The following is a 16251-nucleotide window of genomic DNA, read 5'->3' on the forward strand; positions in this document are numbered from 1 at the left end:
GTAAAGTGCCCGCTCCCTTCCTTCTAGGAATTCCCAAAGGTTGTCCTAAAGCAAAGAACGTAGGTCTTGTTCAGAAAGGTTTAAGGAAAAGATCAGCTCTGCCCCCACCACCTAAAGGTTCTGAGAGGGAGCCCAGCACTGTCTCATCTGGGTGGTGAAGCCAGCGGGGCAGGGCTGTGGGGCCCACCTCAGGGTCCTGGGGACTGTGTTGGGACTAAAGGGGTGGGAGTGCAGGGCGGCCACCCTCTGGTGACCAGGTGAACTCAGTGTCTTCTGGACAGAACCAGGGGCTGGCCTAGGGGGACAGGGGATAGGGCTCGCTCAGGCAACTCACAAACACCTTGCCCCCCACCAATTCTACTGCCAAGACACTTGAAAAAAATTTTTTTATTGATTTCAGAGAGAGGAAGGGAGAGAGAGAAACATCAGTGGTGGCAGAGTCATTGACTGGCTGCCTCCTGCACACCCCCAACTGGGGATCAAGCCCATAACCTGGGCATGTGCCCTGACCGGGAATCAAACCGCAATCTCCTGGATCCTAGGCCAATGCTTATCCTCTGAGCCACGCTGGCTGGGCAAGACACTTTTTAATTAAAAAAAGGCTGTTTCTGAAATAATTTTATATGTACAGAAAAGTTGCAAAAATGGTCGCGTTGTCCTGTACCCTCCACCCAGCTTCCACAAACGCCAATGCTTTATCCCCACACAACACCCGCACCTGATGCTCCCAGTTGCACACCTGGCCCAAACTTCAGCAGTCTTCCCACTCGTGTCCAGGAGCCCCCAACTGCATTGCGGCCACGTCTCCTTAGACCTGCAGTCGGTGGTTTGAAGCATGCTGGTCAGCTCCACATGTGGGTCTATCTGCCAATCCTCATGCCTGGAGTGAGGCTGGTTAGGGCAGGAATCCCAAGGGAGGAAGGGACGTCCCTCCTCCTCAGGGGTCAGGTGAGGGGCCATGCCCCCTGCCGATGACACGTTAATCACTATATGGAGGCCTGATGAGGAGTCCTTGAGGCTGGCCACCTGGGCCTAGAGCTGGCTGAGGCAACACACTCCACCCCATCAGGTGGGCACAGACCCTGCAGATACAGATCTGATATGTGGGTGTATGGACGGCTCTGGCCACCATGTGTAATGAACGAGGCCCAGCTCCCTGGGCCCTCCACAGGGTGACACTGCCTGGCTCCCCTCTCCTGGTTCCGCCCCACTCTGGAAGTCCTGGCCTTGAGGGGGAGGGCTTGGCAATCAGAACCACCATTGGCTGGGCCCCCGCGGCTCTGGCAGTGACAAGGAGTGAGGGTTGTGTCTCAGCCCTAGGGGCTATCTGAGAGTGTAGCCCACCCAGGGAAGCAGTACTGGACAGGAGACACCCCTGGGTCCAGCAGGGCTGCCCTCCACTCCTGTCACTCAAGACAGCATGTTCCACCTATGCGAATGCCTCCCACTTAGGAGGCTCATGAGGCTGAGGCTGCCCACCCTCCAGCTTACCCACCATCCTCCACCCCAACATGCCCTCTGCCTTTGACTCTAGACCGTGAAGCCACACCTAGAAGGGAGCCCGGTACCCAGCAAGGGCTTGGCTAGGGCCATCCAGGGAAGGAGTAGCCTTCTCCTATGGGCCTCCACGGGAGGCCATGTGCTTTGGGGGCCAGAGAAGCCAGGGGATTTCAGCTCCTGACTCACCAGCTGTGTGACCTCAGGAGGCTACTTGGCTTCTCTGGGCCTCGGCTCCTCCCCATCTGATAGTACAGGGTCTGACAGAAAGTCTCTGAGGGCCGTGTGCGCTCTGTTACAACTTCTCACGCCTGCTGTGATACCGTGGAAGTGGCCAAGGGCTAACGTACATGAATGTCGTGGCTGCATTCCCACACTGCGCTACTGACCTCATGTGCCCAGGAGAGCCCCAGGGAGGGTGAAGGAGGTGATACCATGAGTGCTGGCAGAGGAGAGGGCTCATGGGTCCTGCTGTGATCACAGCCACTGTGACCCACACCCTCCACGTGGGCCTCCGCTCTCTCTTTACCTCACACTCACAAACCCACGAGCCCTCTGGGGTGCAAGGTGCAACAGGCCAGGGAAAAACTATGTACCTGCTGACAAAGAGCGTGTGGCTTTGAGAGAGAAAGTGTTACTGAGGCCTGGAGTTCTCATCTGTAACCCGGGGCATAGGATGGCACAGTCGCATCGTGGGTCACCGAGGGAGAAGGGCTCTGCCCCAGGCATCCCAGCCCAGCCCAGGAGTCCCTGTGAGCATGGAAGACGTAGTGCATAGTCACCGACGTACCCTGTGCAAGGAGGACACCAGGAAAGACCAGCGAACGGGCCATGAGTCAGACAGAGGCTGCAAGATGGATGCCAAGACAAGACTACGTGGAGAGGAAGCGGATGGTGAGGGGCCTGTGTAGGCACCACGCTCATCTGCGCATTGAGTGAGTGACCAGGATGTAAGCCGTGAACATCGATGTGCCAGACAACTGAAGAGATGCTGAGCGCATGGTCTAGTGAGAGGTAAACCAGGACAGACCAACAGACGGAGGCACGCTCATGCGTCTCCTCACAGCCCGGCTCCTGGCCACCAAGACACTAACGGACGTGGTGCAGAGACCAATCTTCACATCCTCAGAGAGAAAACAGCATTTGCTACAAAGGCCACAGTGCTACATACTTGGCTGAGAAAAGTACATTAATGAAAATGATCTTATTATAATCCACTAAAATTTAAAACAAATAAAAAAATGTCACACACACACCCTCCGTAGTAACATTTGGAAACTAGGAAACACATTCCTAGGTAACCCTTGGATAAAACAGGACGTGGAATCTGAGCCTGTGAGCTATCAGGGAAGCCACAAACATACACACGTCTCGGCAGAGCCAGGGGCTCAACTGGCATAGCGAGGGACTGTGCGCCCATCTCAGGAAATGAGAGTGAGGACAGTAAAACACATTTTAAAAAGTAGAAAGGAAATAATGAAGATAAAACCAGAAATTAAGTGGAAAACAAATACGTAAAAGGGAGAAATGATTATGTTTTGCTAAAAAGCAAATGAAACACACCCCTTCCTGCTGAAGGCTGATTGAGGAATGAGGGTCTCTACTTAGAACGTGGGACTTAGAACCCCACTTGTACTTAGGAACCACCGACACAGGAGCTGCGAGGAGGGGAAGCACCGGGAGGATGCTTCAATGCCACCACCTGCAAATCTGGGCAGCTGTTTAAAAATCTGGGGCAAACAGGTAATTTTCTAGTGAATGTAAATTACCAAAATGACTTAGAATAGGGGAAGGCGTGAATAGCAGAATACAGGAGCTGGGAAGGTGATTAAAGGAAGCTCTGGGGACAGATGCTCACCACCAAGAATGAGCTAATCTTAACGTGGGAGAGAAGTTATTCCAGTGTTATTTTAACTTTTCCAAGACAAATAAAAAAGATGAAAGACTCTGCAATTCATCTCATGAAACCAGTATAAACACCTGGTGTGGTACAAAGAAAACTATAGACAAGTATCAGTTATAAATAAAGATGAGAAAGAATTTCAATAAGAGATGAGCAAAGAGAACCCAGGAGGAAACCTGCAGGCCTGCCCATCAGGACTGGGCAGGTCCATCCATCAGGACGGGGCAGGTCTGCACAGACTCAGGCAGCTCAGGGATGGGCTGACGTAACTTCATTAGCAATTAGCACAGAAAATTCAGAGAACCAAACCAGTAAGTACTGGCAAGAAACGGGGCACAACCCAGCAACCATTATTAATAACACTAATTAAAATAGAGGAAGAAACCAAAGACTCTGCACACAACAGAGGCCATGCTCATTCTACACAGAAACACAAAACCACTCCAAGACCTGCAGATGCAGGGTGGTGCTGGCCGTTGCCATGGTTACTCAGCATTCTCTTGGCACGCCTAGCAAATGCAGTAAGATAAGAAAATCAAATAAATGTCATAAACATTAAGAAAAATAGACAAAGTTATTTGTGCTAATGACATGATTGTAAATCTAGAGATTCCCTTTACCCTGGTCTAAAAAATTAAAAGACCAATAAAAAAAATTTGACACAAGATGAACATATAAAAGTGAGTAACCTTCACTCCTCTAGCAATGAGGGCCCCAAAGTAAAAGCAGTGAAGACACCTGCCCACAGCAGGGACTGCAGTGACGGTGGGTGCGGGGACCAGTGGCCCCGATGGCAGGTGAGGACTGACCAAAGGCACCCACTGTTCCTGCACCTCACGGCCCTCTGCTCCCACAGCTCAGGGACAGAGCCCTCCACCTCCAGGGGTTCGGACACCCTGTCCAGCCCGCAGGAGCGGCCCGCGCCCGGGTTGTGTTCTCTTGGGGAGAAGTGTTCACACTGGGTGAGTGCGGCATTGAGTAAATACAGGCAGCTGTGCAGTGGGGTCCTCCCAGAAACCACCAGACAGTTCAGAGACAACTTCCTTTGAAAGAGTTCCAGCCCAGTCCTGTTCCATCCTGGGACTGACAGGCTATTGATTGGTTTTTACCATGAATGTGGCCTGTTAATTTTCAAGGCTACGCAGAACTGAGCAGTGGGACGAGCCTGGGGTGAATTCAGACACCTCACAGCTGCCAAGGATGTGGAGGAATCGGAACCCTGTATGCCGGTGGTGGGAATGTAAAATGGTACAATCACTAAGGTTCCTCAGAAAATTAAAAGTACGGCTACACTAGGACCCAGCAATCCCATTTCTGGGTATTTAACCCAGAACTGAAAGGAGGGCCTTGAAGAGATATTTGCACACCCATGTCACAGCAGCATCACTCACAACAGACAAAACGCAGAAGGACCCAAGTGTCGGTGGATGGATGAGCAGATGAGCGAAGCGATCCATGCACACGATGGAATATTACTCAGCCTCAGAAAGGATGGACAAACACTGCTTTGATTCCACTTTCACAAGGCCTCTACAGAGGTCACAGCCAAAAGAAGTGGAGCGGGGGTGCGGGGGAAGAGAAGGGGGCTGCGTTTAATGGGACAGTTCCAGTTTTACAAGATGGAGCGAGTTCTGGGGATGGTGGTGGTGATGGCCCCACACCAGCAAGTGTATCTGATACCACTGAGCGGGACGCTGAAGATGGAAAAGACAAATACCTCATAACTGTTGTTCTTCAGTCCTTAGCAAGACTCAGCCACTTTTCTTGATAAAACCCAAAGACGGCTGCCAGCCTCTGGCTACCCTCCATAAACAGCTGGTCCTGGGTCAGGTCATTTGTTGAAGGTGTTTTGTTCTAACCTTGGTGAGCTGCTCAGGAAGTTGTTTGGGTTTTTTTTAATATGTGTTTATTAATTTCAGAGAGGAAGGGAGAGGGAGATAGAAACATCACTGATGATGAGAGTCATTGATCAGCTGCCTCCCGCACGCCCCTAACTGGGGATGGATCCCACAACCCGGGTATGTGCCCTGACCGGGAATCAAACCCTGATCTCCCGGATCCTAGGTCGATGCTCAACCGCTGAGCCACGCCGGCCGGGCTGCTCAGGGACTTCATCCAAGTTCACATCCCTTAGCCTGGGGTACAACTGGTTTCTTTTGTTGTTTTGCTTAAAGTCACAGAACCTATCCAGGACACAGAGGACTCACTATGCTGAAAAAGTTTGTTCTGCCCATTTTTGCCTGTTTTCTCTTTTACCAAGGGCAGCATTTTCAAAAATTCCCACTTTGCCATGTTTGCCAAAGTCCTGGCTTCTAAACTGGGATGAAGACACCGGGTAAATGCAGCCCAGCACAGGCAGACCTGTGTCCCTGGGAGGCAGACACACCTGTGCTCACAGCCAGAATGGCACACCACCCAGACCTGGGCCCACAGTGTGGCCCGGCCTCCTCGGAGCAGAGCTGGAGGTCATGGCCACGCTTGGCCAGAGTCCTGGGTTCCCTGTCCCCCTGCATGGCTGGTGGGGGGCATGGTTACAGAGCAATCCTGCAGGCAAGGCCGCCATGGGGATTAGCTCTGCAGCAAGGAGAGGGTGTGGGGAGCCCTTGCTCAACACCTCCCTGAACCTGAACTGCAGAGGCTGCAAAACTGAGCCCAGGACCTGGGATTCCAGATGGGTCAGGGGTGCGCAGAGAAATCTGAGTCAGGAGTGGGGCTGAGCTGGAGGAAGGTGGGCAGATTCTGGGGCAGATGGGGCCAGCAGCCACTGGCGGCTTTGGAAGCTCAGCCCACTCTGTCCAGCCCTAACAACTCTGTAAGCGGCTTACACCTGAGGCAAGTCTCTCTGCTTACACTAGTGTGGCTCCTGGCGGTGACCAGGTACTCCCCTGGCCGCTGCGCAGGAGGTGCTCCCTGAGACCCTGGAGGGAGGACACAGTGGGAGACTCCTGGGAGGACCCCGGCCCAGGCCGGTGCAGGAAGAGATGCTGAGCAGAGGGACCCAGGGGCTGGGGCGGAGGCTGGAGGCTCAGCCTGCAGGACTGGGGCCGCCCTGGGAAAGCTGTGTGCGGCCTGTGGTGTCTGACAGGAGCGGCCCTTGGTAAATGTCTGCTGAGTGGGTGAGTGAGCAGACAAATGTGTGCCTGTGCGGCTGGCAGCGTCCCCCCAGAAAGCCAGACACAGGCCTGAGTCTATGTGCTGAGTCTGTGTCCCCCACCCTCACCCCGCCCAAGTCAGGCCTGTGCCACGCCCAGGGACGGCCCTGAATGAGCCTTGTCACTCCAGACCTAGAGGGCCCCTGGGCCAGAAGCCACATGGAGGGGTGACCAAGGTCATCCTGGTCCAGCTGGAGGTGGAGCGCCCCTGGAGCATTGTGGGTTCTGGGCTCCAGGGCAGGGCCACAACCGGGGACAGAGGTGACACAGAGTACCCAGCGCTCCCTGTGCCAGGCCTGTCCTCAGCAACTCACACACTCGGGCTCCTGGAAACCCCACAGCCTCCAAGGCCAGTTTGAGCTGCACAAACCCCTCCTCCCCAGTCTGGAAGGACTTCACCGCTGCCCAAAGCCCACCATTAGCAACACCCTTGGGTTAGACACCTTTAAAAATGGCAAACACCCTTGAGGTGGGCCCACAGTGCTCATCCTGTACCTACTCTAATCTGAGCCACAGCAGGCACTGAGGTCGGGGGTCAGGGCATAAGGGATGCCCACAGCAGCCATTAGAGTCACGGGGGAGGAGGGCAGGCAGGGAGCATGGGGTGCAGACAGGAGTGTGGGGGTGCAGTCCTGGCCTGCAGCCACACCCCTGGGCCTCATTCCCCTAAAACCAACACAGGGGGGACTGAGCACAGTGACTTAGTGGAAGGGACCCTGGAATCAGTGTCGACCAGTTAACCATTCATTAAATAACAGAATCCCATCTAAAAAATGTATTCTCCCTAACCCCCAGCCCCTCCTCCCGAAGCCTTGGGGAGCAGGGCTGTTGTCTACTAAGGTCAGTTCTGTGTCCCCACTGCTGACGCCCAGAAGGTGCTCAACACTTTATCCTCAGCAGGAGATAGGATGTAGCAACCTGGTTTGCAGAAGAGGACTCTGAGGGTCAGAGTGGTCTGCAGCAGAGTCCAGGACTCACAGAGTAAGCCTACTCCCTACCAGCTGGGCTCCCCACCTGAGGCCTAGACCAAGGGGCCACCGGTCACCTCTCTTGGTCTCTCCTATGTCCCTCTCTGAGCATGGCAAGTAACAGCCCCTACCCCGTCCCACTGTGTCCCAAGATCCCCTCAGGCATGGTCATGAGGAGGAACACCCCACCACCAAAGGAAGTGCCTCCTGGCCACCTTCCTCCCAGGCCCCCACCTCCATCCTGGACCAGGATGGGCCCTGTCTCCTGGCCTTTGGTCCCCACTGGCAGCACATCCCAGGTGGGGCTCCACAGAGTTGCAGAGCCCTCCCGTGGGGGGTGAGGGGCTGGGGAAGCAGCCTCCTGATGACGCTAGGCTACTTTTCAGTCGTCCTGGGCCTACTGCAGAGTGGGGCGGGCCCTGAGGCCATCAGTGGCTGCTGAACAGCAGGTGAGAACTGGACTGTGCCCAGGCGAACCGTGGGAGAGCAGACGTGACACCCCAAGCATGTCCTCTCCTATCCTCAGACCCCAGATCACCGCTTCTCCAAGGGGAACAAGGCATCGGGTGTGGGGCTTCCCCAGGGCTGGTGGTACATCCAAGGGTCCACTGAGGCCATGAGAGCACTGCCCCCCTCCAGCAAGGGCCCCACCAATAGCAACTACGACACACCTGTAGGACAGGCACAGGGGCCAGACAGGAAAGAAGCAGGGAGGCAGAGCCCAGCCACTTTCTCACGAAGGCTTTCTTTTTGAAAGATAGAGTTGTTTTTATAAAACACTATGCTATTTCTGTGAATGTGTGAGAGGTACGCTTTTGTTATTTCTAAGTGAGCTAAGAGTTCTGAGAGGCTCTGCATCACCCAAACACAGCAGCTCTCTGGTGTGAGGGTCCCGAGTCCACGTCAGCCACTGAGCCAGGCTGTCTTCAGGGAGGACCTGAAGTCCCAGCACGGTGCTCACAGCTACTTCTTTGCCGTATTTATCCGAGATGCAGGAGACATCACTTGTGCATCTATTCTTGATGATGCCTTTCTCCCCTCTTTTGAATATGTGGAGCATTAGCAGAAGTCAGAATGCTTTCTGCTCAAGCACAACCCCTCCTGGGTTCTGAGGGGCACGACCATCCTGTCCTCTCTCTCAGCTCCCAGGCCTCGTAACTCGGGGTCCAGAAGCACTCTCCCGACAGGAGCAGTGACAACCTTCAGAATCTGTCAGCCACGCCCTGCATGCCAGGCACCCTTCACACTCTGCCCCTCGCAGGAAAGTGGTCTGGGTGGGTGCCTTCTGCCCCAGGGGAGCTGCAGGGCAGCCTTTCGGGAGGGCTCTGAGTGGCATTTCTCATCCCTGAGCACTGGTCTCCATGGTTCTGACTCCCTGGAGGGACCACATCCACCCAGCTCTGTGTAGCCCTGTGATGTGAGCAGGCGGCTGTGTTCAGGGCAGCCGGAGTCCAAGGCCCCACTTCCCAGCAGCTCCAGCATGCGCACCACCAGGCTGTGGTGGTGGCTGCAACACGCTGGCTTTGGCACCACCTCCAGGGAGACACTAGGAAGGCCTGATGGGAAAGCAGAGAGCAGCAGGGAGAGGAGAGGGAGGGGAGGGAGGGAGGGAGGAAGGGAGGGGAGGGAGGAGAAGACAAAGAAAGGGGTGCGGCAACTGGCAGGCACCCGACCAGAGCAGAGTGACCTCAGCGCTGGAGAAGCCTCCCTCAGCCTCAGAGCCAGGAGACCAGGGCAGCTGCAGGGCACCGAGCCTCTTCCTCTCACCCGTGTCCTATCGCCCGCTCCCTGACGGCCTCAGTGGGGGACCTGGGACCTTGCTGGCCAGCGGTGCCAACCTCAGCATAAATTGGAGCTCTGGGCTCTTGCTGGGACTATCCCAGGCCACAGCCCAGCTGTCTGCCTTCCTGCTGCTCCCGCTGGGTGAGTACTGCGTGTGCGCCTCTGCCCCCAATTCCCAAGTCACCCGGGCCTCCTGGTGCTCCCCCATCCCTCACCCAGAAAACTGCAGCACCCCAGAAGGAGGCACGAGTTGGCCATGCAGTCCTGGGCACAGTGAGTCCAAAAGTTGACCCTCCAGGTTCTGGACTCCCTCGGACCGCAGAGCCAGAGGTGTGTAACTGGGGGTGCCACACCCAGCATCAGGGCTCTAAACTTGCGGGGCACCCTGGGTTCCTAGACACACACCTCCCATCCAGCTGTAACTCAACCAGCTTTACTTTCCAGAATGGGGGTCAGGCCAAGCCTGAGACGGATGCAGCACATGCCAAGGCCTTGACTTTCCCTGGTCTTTTCTGGTGACCTCTTAGGCACTGGACCAAATGGGTTCTTGTTCAGGAGCTGGGAAGGGATATTTAGGGCTGTCACCTAGGTCCTGTTGAGGCAGGCACGTTGCAGAGTGTTTGGGGACCTGTGGCATCAGCATGTGGTGCTCTCCCTCCTCTCCCAGGTGATGGAAACTCTGACCCCAGCCGCCCAGGGCAGGGCCCTCTGGGCTCTTCTCCTGGCTGCGCTTGGCTCCGTGGCCAGCCAGCCCCTGGGGGGAGACTCCGTGTGTACGGCCCGGCCCCTGGCCAAGTACAGCATCACCTTCATGGGCAAGTGGAGCCAGACAGCCTTTCCCAAGCAGTATCCACTGTTCCGGCCGCCCGCGCAGTGGTCTTCCCTGCTGGGTAAGTGCGGCCCCGTCCCTGCACTTGGCATGTCCACCAGGAGGGGAAAGCCACCTGGCAGCTGTAACACATCTCACAGTGTGGAGGGCACTCTAATCCAATTCACTGCAGTGCAATAAGTATTTGCTGGGTGCCTACTGCCTGCTGGCCAGTGAAGGCCTGGGCTCTGGGGATGGGGGGAGCAGGATGGACAGAGTCATGGGGAGGGCCACTGGATGCCAGTCACAGCAGCAAGGTGCTGGGGCAGCCTGAGGCCGCAGGACGTCCATATGCAATGGATGGGAAGAAGGGTAAGCTCATGGGGGGCGGCTGCTCACAGGGTGACGGGCCCACAGGGGCAGCACACAGCTCCGACTACAGCATGTGGCGGGAGAACCAGTATGCCAGCAATGGGTTGAGGGATTTCGTGGAGCGGGGCGAGGCCTGGGCACTGATGAAGGAGATCGAGGCGGCCGGAGAGAAGATGCAGAGCGTGCACGAGGTGTTCTCAGCACCCGCCGTGCCCAGTGGCACCGGGCAGACCTCTGCAGAGTTCGAGGTCCACGCCAGGCACTCACTGGTGAGTGGCAGACGGTGGGAGGAAGGGCAGAGGCTCAGGCTGTGGTGGCCACCCTGCTGAGCACCTGGCCCCCCAGGTGTCCTTTGTGGTCCGAATTGTCCCCAGCCCGGACTGGTTTGTGGGCGTCGACAGTCTGGACCTGTGTGATGGGAGCCGCTGGCGGGAGCGTGTCGCAGTGGACCTTTACCCGCATGACGCAGGGACAGACAGCGGCTTCACCTTCTCCTCCCCCAACTTCGCCACCATCCCACAGGACACAGTGACCGAGGTGAGGGACAACCGGAGGCTGTGCCAGCACTGGCCACTCGGGGGCAGCTCCTGTTGCCCAGCTTTGCCCTATTTGGATGGCATGCCTGTCCGGAGGGTCCCATTGAGCAGGGTATGGCCCTGCCCAGGAGGGAGCTGGCTATGCTATAGGATGGGGGGTTCGAGGTGGGTGCCTGGAGGAGGGAGGCCTTCCTGGTCTCTTCCCCAGGCCGTGGGCCAGGCACCCCAATGAGCCGCGAAGGCCCAGGTGGGGTGTTCCCACACTGCCCTGCTGCACTCCACTGGCTCCGGCCTGGCCGAGCACACAGCAGGTGCAGGTGGGCTCCTGGGCTCCGGGCCCGTGCAGACACCCCTCTTCCCGCCCTCCCCAGATAACATCCTCCTCCCCCAGCCACCCGGCAAACTCCTTCTACTACCCACGGCTGAAGGCCCTGCCCCCCATCGCCAGGGTGACCCTGGTGCGGCTCCGGCAGAGCCCCAGGGCCTTTGTGCCCCCCGCCATGGACCTGGTAGGCAGGGGCAATGAGATCGTGGACAGCCTCTCAGGTAAGCCCAGGTTCCACCCCCACTGCAGCATTCCTTGCCCTCAACAGCTGGGTTCCTGGGCCAAGGGCTCAGGCCCATGGGGGTTGCCACGTCCACACTGGCACATGGGGGGCAGAGACCACTCAGGCTAGTGTGTCACATGGGGATGCACTCGGCCTTCACTGCAACAGGCAGCTGCTGGTCCCCAGACCCTGCACTCGGCTCTCACCTCCCACCCTTAGAACAGTCCTGAAAGTGAGTGTCCTGAGAGGGACCATCTGTGAAGTGGCAGTAATGACATCTGACATCCGCCACACTTCCAGAGGCCAAGCCAATTGCCAAATGTCATCCCACAAGAGGAGATGGTCCAGGGCCCTGGTCATGTCATCCACCCCACAGTGCTTCCCTGCAGCAGTCCCAACTTGCACCTGAGGTCACCTAATTCTAAGCCAGGCTCTTGGGGGTGATGTGCCCACCACAAGGCTGGGCTAGGATACCAGCGACACCAGGGTGTCAGGAAGGGAGTCAAACCAGGGAGAGGCCACAGGTGCTCAGACAGGCCAGGCACCATGCTCACAGGGCCACGAGAAGCCGTGTCTCTGGGCGACTTCAAAACTAGTTCGGTACAAGACCTCTGGGGTCTGGGGGTTCCCAGTGTGTGGTACAAGACAATGGGGTTATGGGGGTTCAGAGGATTCTGTGAGGGCAACTAGAGTTCTGGGAGATTTGGTGGCTGGTTGATTCAAATTCTACACTGAAGACTAGACTCTTGCCCAACACTGTTAAGTGAAAGATTTCACTCGTTTGCAGCCTGGAAGGAGGTATAGAGGAGGCCCCGTCATTAGTGTGCCACAAGGGCTATCATGGCAGACAGGAAGGACTTCACTAGTGGACCTCTGTGCCCTCCACGGCACAGGAGACAGTGGGGGTTAGTGGAGGCCTGTGTCAGTGTGGGGCTGTGCTCCTGCGTGGTCAGCCCTGGAGCAGGTCAGTGCTGGATTCCCAGCAGGAGGTAGAGGCCTCAGCGTGTGTCTCACAACAGGAGTGTCCCCCTCTCCAGGGAATGTGGACATGGCTAAGAGTCCCTAGGGTTCTTGCCACCACGATGCCAGAGCCGGTCCCCACAGTCCCAGACTGTGGGGATGAGCACGGCATCCGCTCTGCGTATAGAAACAAATTGTTCCTGTGGTTTCTTAGGAGGGAGTTTGGCGGCCTTTTCTTGTGCCTGACTGAACCGTGCTGTGAACAGCAAGTGTTTCCTCTCCACTTTGGTCTAGAGCTGATCTTGTAGGAGGGACATGCGCTGGGGGTGCCCTTCTGCCCCCAGCTCCTCCTCCATGGGGCTCATGGGGCTCTTCTGTGCTTGGTTCAGTTCCAGAAACGCCACTAGACTGTGAGGTCTCTCTCTGGTCATCCTGGGGGCTGTGTGAAGGTTCGTGCGGGAAGCTGGGAGCCAAGATCAGGACTCGCTACGTCCGGGTGCAGCCTGCCAACCACGGGGCGCCCTGTCCAGAGCTTGAAGAGGAGGCGGAGTGCATCCCTGACAACTGTGTGTGAGCCCTGAGCCTGCAGCCCCTCGACTGACCGTGGCTGGTGGGCCCAGTCGTTGGGTTGGGGCCACACAGTGAGCGGCCGAGCCGGCAGCCCTGTCACCTCTGAGCAGCACTGTCGACTGACCCCTCTGCATGGGCATGCCTGCGGGCCAGAGGGGACATCAGGAACAGGAGCATCCTTTCTGCAAGTTCTCCCTTGTAGCCCCACATCCTAAGGTCCGCTCTCATGGAGACTCAAGTCTGCTCTAAACCACGTTCAGTGTGTTTACCACCATGCGCCATGGTCCTCCGAGCAGAGGATGCACACACAGTGCCTGGTTGGGTGCCCTGCCGGACAGCCACCCGCCCCGGGCCCAGGAGCCCCAAGCCCCACACGCTGGCTGTGAAATACCTCGGTCCTGGTGCCCAGGTGGCCGCTGGCACAGGAGCCTTGAACCCATGCCTGCTCCTCAGAGCAAGGCTGCCTTGGGCGCTCACTGCTCCTGGCATCCAAGCAGGCAACGCCCCGGGAGATAAAAAAGGGAGGCAGGCTGGGACACCTCACCTGGCATTGTCACGTTACTGATCTGTGCACTTGAATAAAGACTATGTTTTCTGACATTGGTGGCCCTCGTCTCGCGTTTCCTGGACAGAGTGAACAGACAAGGCCCCCCCCCAGAGTACAGTCTCCTGTAGACTTCACAGAAGAGCACACATCAAGCATCAGAATAGTGTAAAATGGTGTTTGGACCCACTGCTCACATGCAGTCCCCTCACCAGGCTGCTGAGCACCAAGGCCTGGCATCAGAGATGGCAGGGGTAGGGCATTGAGAAGTGATTGGGAGGGAGTCCTGGCAGAGATGGTGGGCTGAACACTCACATCTACCCCACTTCTGCCCATACTCCACTGAAACTACAGGAAGGATGTTTAGATGCATAACCCAGATGACTGCCATGGGTGGTTTGGGCTGCCCAGGCGCTCTGAGGGGACATCCTTCCCCCCACACAGCCAGACCCTGAAGTCTGGGTGGCAACACCATCTGAGACACTGCCCTCTCCACAAGAGGTAGGGGAGAACTCTCACGCCCTCCTCCCACTTTCCAAAATAAGCAAACAAGAAGACTGAACTGAGAATGGAGCAAAGAGGAGCTGGGGTTGGGCCAAACTATGTGAGCAGCTGGGAAAGGAAGGCTCCCTGGGGGCTGCTGCCGAGCATGGGCCAGCAGCAGAGTTCAGAAGGCAGCCTGTGCTCCCATGTTGAACGGGCCCTCAGGGATAGTGATGTCCCCCGATTCAGGGAAGAGCAGGTGTAGTTCTCTCTGGAGGAAGCTTTCCCTATCCCAGTGTGGGTCTCAGGTCTCCCACCCGAAAAAATCAAGCAATGAGTGCAACCTGAAAGTCACCAGTTAAACAAAAAACAAGCCACTATAATCGACTGAAAGTCAGCAGGAAAAACAAACCAATAGATTCAGAGACCCAAGGTAATGAACTTGTCAGAAACAGAACACAAAACAGGTACGACAAAAATGACCAAGCAACAAGGGGTGATCAGGAACAAACAGATACATTTGGAAACAAAAGTTTGTGTGGACTGCCAGGCCTCAGTCAGTAGGTTACTAGCTGATCCAGGCACAGCTGGAGGAACAGTTAGTGAACTGGAAGATGTCACCAAGGACGTTACCTAGAATGCGGCACAGAGACAGAGAGGCGGAAAACTTCAAGAAGATAAAATGAGAAGTGTTAAAATGTTATAAATCCGACACTCTGAAGATGTACTAGGGACAATGGAGAAAGCTAAAGTAGAAAGGTATGTTCAGAACCAGAAAGCATAATCTGTCCCAAATGGGACAGATAACAGCCACCCATGCCCATGCCCATGCCATGAAACTGCTGAGCACCAACATGAGAGAGGACCTTCAAAGGGGGCAGAGGAAGAGGGCAGATCGCCCAGAAAGGAGCATCTGTTGGAATGACAGCCATTTTCAACAGCAGCAAGGAGTCAGAAGGCAGTCAAATGATACCTTTAACATGCTGAGAGAAACTGTCAGCCCAGAGTTGTGAACACAACACCATCTTTCAGCGATGAAACCTTTTACACATTTTCAGATGAACAAACAATGCATTTAATACCAATACGACTTCCTGGGCGGTGTTGCTCAGTGGTTGAGTGTCAACCCATGAACCAAGAGGTAACTGGATCAATTCCCAGTCAGGGCACATGCCTGGGTTGCAGGCTTGATCCCCAGTGGGGGGCATGCAGGAGGCGGCCGATCAATGTTTCTATCTCTCTCTCCCTCTCCCTTCCTCTCTAAAATCAATAAAAACATATTTTAAAAAAAACACCAAGACGACGGCACTGGAGGAACTTCTAGATGTGTCAGCACATAAGTACCTCCTCTCTGTCGTCTGGAAAAGCTTAAAGGCAGAGACAGCCCAGCGGAAACAAACACCCTTTCCACAGTGTTCTTACATGGAGGGAGCCCAGCAGCAAGGGGCAGATGGTGGGGCAGGAAGCACGTGTCCCCCTGGACAACTACCAGAATCTGTCTGATGCAAGGCCTGTGGAGCTCTGGAGTCTGGAAGGCCTGCAACTTCCAGGGGAAGACTTGGACAGTAAAATTGTGGTTGATTTTGCTCAACTTCAGTCCTTAGCACAGTAGCAGCTACCCATCCCTCACTCGTCAGGGGTCAGGTGGCTGTGCAGCCTACATGCAGCCTGCAGGAACCGAGGTGGGCAAACAGGACCCTGTCTTCCAAATGTCAGGGATCTGTGAGCTGGTTGGTGATTGGTGCTTCTGATCAGAGATGCAGACAAAGGGGTCGCAAGACCCGCCCCCTCCAGCTGAAGTGACTTCCAGGGGATTTAAAGAGCTGGCACCCTTTTCTCTACCCTCCCCCAGTTTTTCACCTTTCCCTCCTTTCAGAGCTAAACATGTAGGACAACGCACTTAAACAACTGCGCATATGGGAACTAGAAAGCGACTGCATGCCCAGGGAGCGTCTCAGCAGAGGCCTGAGAAGACCATAGGCTTATACCTCAGATGGTCCTCAACACACAGACGATCTACAACAATCAAACAATAGCGACGAAGAACAGCATACCCGGGAAGGGGGGTAATGTGATCTCCAGCACTACCACACTGTTAGGCCCAAATGTCCGGCGTCCAACAAAGGCT

The 16251-nt window shown here is 55.9% G+C and overlaps 1 protein-coding gene across 1 annotated transcript; it reads left to right on the plus strand.

Moving 5' to 3' along the window:
* The first annotated feature begins 9356 nt into the window (after positions 1-9356).
* On the plus strand, positions 9357-13411 carry SPON2 (spondin 2). The gene is made up of 6 exons (XM_016195899.2): positions 9357-9443; positions 9970-10192; positions 10528-10751; positions 10828-11019; positions 11390-11564; positions 12916-13411. Exons 2-6 carry the CDS (start codon positions 9973-9975, stop codon positions 13098-13100), a joined length of 996 nt encoding a protein of 331 aa, XP_016051385.1. The 5' UTR covers positions 9357-9443; positions 9970-9972; the 3' UTR covers positions 13101-13411.
* The last annotated feature ends 2840 nt before the right edge of the window (positions 13412-16251 follow it).

This window comes from Miniopterus natalensis, chromosome 1 (genome assembly GCF_054644295.1).
Source record: "Miniopterus natalensis isolate mMinNat1 chromosome 1, mMinNat1.hap1, whole genome shotgun sequence".
Lineage (NCBI taxonomy): Eukaryota > Metazoa > Chordata > Mammalia > Chiroptera > Miniopteridae > Miniopterus > Miniopterus natalensis.